The sequence below is a fragment of the Somniosus microcephalus genome, chromosome 21, assembly GCF_052327205.1.
Source record: "Somniosus microcephalus isolate GS21.2 chromosome 21, FLI_Smic_1.0, whole genome shotgun sequence".
In the NCBI taxonomy this organism is placed as follows: Eukaryota; Metazoa; Chordata; class Chondrichthyes; order Squaliformes; family Somniosidae; genus Somniosus; species Somniosus microcephalus.
Window position 1 is genome coordinate 35856976 of NC_141007.1, and position 6000 is coordinate 35862975.

General features: G+C 41.0%; 1 protein-coding gene across 1 annotated transcript in view; it reads left to right on the forward strand.

The window, feature by feature from the left end:
• The window catches only part of tbcd (tubulin folding cofactor D), a 354778-nt gene extending 349494 nt beyond the window's left edge, over positions 1–5284 (forward strand). Inside the window, exons 38-39 of the mRNA XM_085963427.1 lie at positions 549–633; positions 4778–5284. Coding sequence (XP_085819553.1) covers positions 549–633; positions 4778–4798 — 106 coding nt within the window. The 3' untranslated portion in view covers positions 4799–5284. The remainder of the gene's footprint in view (positions 1–548; positions 634–4777) is intronic.
• The last annotated feature ends 716 nt before the right edge of the window (positions 5285–6000 follow it).

The following is a 6000-nucleotide window of genomic DNA, read 5'->3' on the forward strand; positions in this document are numbered from 1 at the left end:
AACAGTACATCTTTAAGTATATTTAACTATGTTAAGCTTATGACTGCTTCATGGTCCCCTTCAGTGGGGGTTGTGGAGGAATGCAGTGAAATTCCAGAATTCATATATCTTTGGATACTATACAATAACTTTATTATTCTAAGGCTTTATAATAAATGATCTGTTAATATGTGGTATTGTTGGCATCAATTAATTACAACCGCCATTGGGAGAGAGAGAAAGAAAATCCTCAAATGAATGGGACATACTGTTGCAGTTTCTGTGTCTTGAAGAAAAATGCATATTCTAGTTTGGGTGGTTTTGTTATCAAATACAGAGAATTAATTTCGAGCACGCGTCACTTCACTAGGAGCGTGCCTGAATTTCATCCAAGGTTAACAAGGTTCAGTAGCTGAGCCAAGCATATTATAAATTCCGTTATTGTCAATTGTTTCAGCTTTTTTAAATGTTGTTGTACTTAACAAAAATGCTGTTCATGTCCATAGAATGTGAACAATTGTAAATTTGTTACAAACGGTTAACTTGTGCGAAATGTTTTTTGACAACAGGATTGCTGACCTTCCCACCGTCCGAGCTCAGCGGAATCACCTGTGTGATCTGATGGGTGTTCCAAAACCAATAATCACTTCTAAGGTACATTAGCGCATGAGAAACCAATGTTTAATCAAATCAAGGTTTTGGATATGTTTTTGCCCAGCATCCTTCCATGCAAATTAGATCCCCTGACATTTTTCCTTTGTTCATGATTAGCTTGTTTATTGGAATTTTATTGTCAGCTACAGTGTGATGTTACCAGATTTAATTAGTCAGATTCTTTTGATGACATGGGATGATATATTTGTTCTAAACCCATTACAGGTCAAGTTAAGTACAGTCTGCATGGCCAAATCATTCCTACCTGCCCCATATAGTTCAGTGACATCGTTTTTAATTATCACTGACCTACACAAACCTTACCCAGTCATTTAGGAAGATACCAGCCCTAGCAAGTAGTCACTGTTTGTGACTTAAAACCTTGCAAATTTACACATGCAGTTCTGAAGTAAACTCAGTCTATGTGGAAACCAATTCATGTGTGGAGAACCTGGAATACTGTGTGCAGTTTTGGTCTCCTTACCTAAGAAAGGATATACTTGCCATAGAGGGAGTGCAGCAAAGGTTCACCAGACTGATTCCTGGGATGGCAGGACTGTCGTATGAGGAGAGATTGGGGCGACTAGTCCTGTATTCACTAGAGTTTAGAAGAATGAGAGGGGATCTCATTGAAACGTATAAAATTCTGACAGGGCTAGACAGACTGGATGCAGGGAGGATGTTTTCTCTGGCTGGGGGTCACAGTCTCAGGATATGGGGTAAGATATTTAGGACTGAGATGAGGAAAAAACATTTCACTCAGAAGGTGGTGAACCTGTGGAATTCTCTACCACGGAAGGCTGTGGAGGCCAAGTCACTGAATATATTTAAGAGGAGATAGATAGATTGCTAGACGCAAAAGGCATCAAGGGGTATGGGGAGAGAGCGGGAATATGGTATTGAGATAGAGGATCAGCCATGATCATATTGAATGGCAGAGCAGGCTCGAATGGCCTACTCCTGCTCCTATTTTTCTATGTGTCAAAAACTGAAAGCGGAATCTTACTTGGAAGGCCAAGTTCGAGGCGGGACTGCTGGTTTTTGGGTTCTAGTCCTGCCCCCAACGACGTCTGACGAACAGACGCTATTTTCCCCTGCGGGCTTACCGGCCAATTAAGGGAAAGCCAGTGTCAGATGACGTCAGTTGATGACGCTTCATCTGCTGGTTTTCTTAAAGGCATATGCACCACACTTGTTTGACAGATGATTAGACAGTGTTTGACAGTCACTGTCCAAAGGTGAGCCCTTGCATCCAGGCTCTCCAATTACACTCTCCTTAGGATAAAACAGATGGCAGCAGCAGCTGAGATTGCACAAGCCATCTGTCACTTCTCCCAATGAGCTGAGCCTAAACAAACACTTCACAGCCTGTCACCTGCAGAAACATCTAAACACACACAAAATTACTTTCATAACTTTCCTTACCTCTGATACTCACCAGTGTCCCACAGAATACTTTAAACCAATTCTGCAGCTGTCATATATACACAAAAATTACATTAGACCCACATCACGTCTCACTTACCCTGGCGGGGTTTCCCGACGTTGGGAAGCCCGCAGCAGAAGGCTCAAAATGGGAAAAAGTCTCTTAACTGCCTGTTAACTACCATAAGTGGCTGTAATCCTCTTCCCGCCTCTAGGAGTCAGGACCCTGTGCAAATTGGGGACCAGACTCCCGGGAAGATTGGTTGGAGGCGGGTTTGGGACCCGCTCCCATTTTGGGGGATTTTCCTAGCAGACCCGCCTCCTCAGGGCTGGTAAAATCCAGCCCTGACTGTTTTCCACAGGAGTGGGGGAAATGTTTGAGAACTCCTTCATTATTTTAGCATTAATTATCATCAGAATAAAGCTATTCTCAATGTTTGGGTAGCTTTATCACTGCAAGGCAAGCAATGAACCATATTTACTGTTGAAATAAGCACTGGAAATGGTATGGCTTACACCATGCTCTCCCTATCTCCGAACGCCAGACAAATAACACTCCTGATGTACCATATATCTCAAGCTATAACTACAATTGAAGCAAATAAGTAAAATTGAACATAAATTAAAGCAAACACAGCAGATTTCACTCAGTTACAACACTTTACTTAACTCGTCCCTGTTTCAAAATAATAAATGTGTAATAGATATTGGAAGTTCTGCTCTTTGGAACAGACATCTGTGCTTGAGAGGTTTTATGTGAGACTGGATGTCATTGCAGCAAATTCTGGGCCCGTAAGTATAAATAATGTACATAGTTTGTCAGGCATATTCTGTAGATCAAATAACTATTAGACTTGATTTTTTTCCAAGGAAACATACAGAGGATACAAGAACCAACATTAATAGCCATTAGGTGGCATAATGAGGATACATTTAAACTGTAGAGGATACATTTTTTTTTAGCCTAGTAGCTCTACCGTAGATTATTTAGAGGAATCATGTCCAGATCCTAATTTTGACTCTCTCTTCAGTGGGTGAATTTCTGTATGTATGAGCCAAGCCACTACAGTAGCAGTCGACTTTATCTCAGAGAGATGGAGAGGCCACTGGCAGCAAAAGCACAACTGGTTGTGGAACTCTACTGGGAGCAGCCAGTGGCTCAGATTGTCCTCCCCTCCTTGCTGAAGGAGAATACAAAACAACCGTATAGATTGAGGGAGGGTTTATTTATTCAGTTGCTTTAAGTATTAATGTAGCTAACACCTTATAAAATACAATATTTGTTTAAAGAATTACTTTACAGCCACCTTTCCTAAATGAAAACTTAATCTTTTAAAAACAAGGTAAATTTCAACAGGTTGTTCATTGCATTGGTGTCTGCTGCGCCTCTGATAACACATGGATTTTTGAAAAATGAATTCAATGGCCCTGAATTTCCGATCGGAGGCTTCCTGCGGGCGGATGCCTCTGATCGGAAAAAAATCTATGAACTTACCTGAGGCTTGCGATCCTGAGCCTCTTCTCTTCGAAATGCGTAGAGGCCCAGGTATCCCAGGGGCGCATGTGGTTCGCAAACGCCCCTGGGATCACGTGGGCCAAGGGGAACCAATCAAAGAAGGGTATCCCCCTTCATACTTTTGACAAGTCTGTATGCACAGAACTGTCAAAAGTATGAATGGGGATCACATTTAAAAACACACTAAAATATTAAATACATTTTTTTTTAAACATTACATAATTAAAATTCCATTTCATTAAATATTTTAAACCACTATTTAATTTTTTGGGGGGAAATTAAATATTTTTACAGGGCTAAAAATAAACTTACCTTTTTGAAGAATATTTTTAATTTATAAATGAGTTATCAAATTTCATTTTTCTATTTTTTTAAACTCTTAAGCTGGTAAAAGCAGGCCGTACGCCTGATTTTACCAGGCTTAAGAATTTGACAGACATTCAGTGGGCGGAAGCTGCGCAAAAAGCGCAGCTCTCCACCCACAGAGGCACTTTTCTTGGGCATGCGGATGATCTGTCAAGAGAATTCTTGACAGATTGCAAGTGCCGGGTTTCAGCGCATGCGCGTTTGCACCCGTGGGGGTCAAAATATCCGACCCATTATTTAACAGGTGTCCTTATAGAAGAAGAATCTGCAGGGAAAGCACATTACCTTTTCTACATACTAGCCAATCTTCAGTGGTGTTGCTGGTGGGTAGTCTGGGGCCTGGAGCATGTGCTTGAAGGCAAGGCTGCACCAGCACAGCAGGAGGCAAATGGAGAGGGAAATTTTATAATGGTGGCATTGGGTGTTCAGGGCTCAACACCTGAGTAGTGTTACTCCCACTCTGTTTCCAGGTGAGGTCTGGAAACTTACCTGGTGCCCATTCTTAAGGATTTGCAGCCTGGTTGGTTGCTGCTGGACCAATCAGAAATCAAATATGAACCCCGCATTCACACAGACACAAAAACTCTTTTACATAGGCCAATGTTATAAAGTAGGTTTCAGGAGAATGTCTTGTACATTGGATTTTTTCATTACTGAATTTCTCCATAATAAATCTGAATATGCTGAGAAGTCTGTTAAAGTGTTGCATTGCCCTTTAAAACCTTGTGTGTGTATCAAATATTTAAAAAATATTTATAAACTCAAATATAAGTAACAACTTCCAATTATATAGTTTGCATTGAGGATTTTTTAAATCCCTTTTTTTTGCAACCACAGCTGCACCAAGGCGTTCTATGATTGAAGATTTGCCATGTGTCTGGACAGACAAGGGCATGCAGAGAGCTAAATGTGTGTTCAGTCTACTATATGTCGGATGCCTTTCACAAACTGTTCCAATCTGGATGCCACTACAAAGCAAGCCGTGTAAGAAGATGACTGAAGAGCTGCTCAGCATGTGAAAATACACACGAATAAAGAGTAGACTGTGTTCAACCTCAGCATTCCCCTCCAGATGTTGTTCTTGATGTGGTTACCGATTTCCTTAAGATCCTACAGGGGGTAAAAATGCTGAATAAGTCAAATCTAAATGCACTAACGTTAGCAAAATCTTTTTTTTAATGCAGTGTTTAGATGTAACCCTTCACCCACAAGATGGCACCTTTGCTCCCTCAACATCCTTTACTTTGTTCAGGTGGACTGTACATGAGCTAATGTTCTGTATTGTATGATCAACCTGAACCTAACACATTCTTAAATAAAATCATGAGTTTTGCTTATACTCTATTGGGCTGTGGCTGAAGATTTATTTGAACAATTTTCAAACAAATACCTAAATCAGAAAATGCAGTTTAAAAAAATCCTTAAAGCCTGTCTAATATTCGAACCTTGAAGTGGTAGAATTCAGACCTTTGAAGTATACACTGCTTATGTTTTCTTGTATTTTTCCACCACAATAAAGCCTGGTGTTGTTATGGTACTAATTGCATGGTGCTGCATACATACAAATCTAACATCACTCCCATCTTTATTACTGTATCATCATCAAACTGCAATTCACAGATGCTGAACATAAGAAACAGGAGCAGGAGTAGGTTAATCGGCCCCTCGAGCCTGCTCCGCCATTCAATAAAATCATGGCTGATCCAATCTTGGCCTCAACACCACTTTCCCGCTCTCTCCCCATACCCCTCGACTCCCTTGGAGTTCCAATGTCTGTCAATCTCCGCCTTGAATATATTCACTGACTCCGCCTCCACAGCTCTCTGGGGTAGAGAACTCCAAAGATTCACGACCCTCTGAGAGAAGAAATTCCTCTTCATATCAGTCTTAAATGGACGACCCCTTATTCTGAAACTATGCCCCCTAGTTCTAGTTACCCCCACTAGGGGAAATATCCTCTCAGCATCCATCCTGTCAATCCCCCTCAGAATCTTATATGTTTCAATAAGATCACCTCTCTTCTAAACTCCAACCTGCTCAACCTTTCGTCATACGTCAAC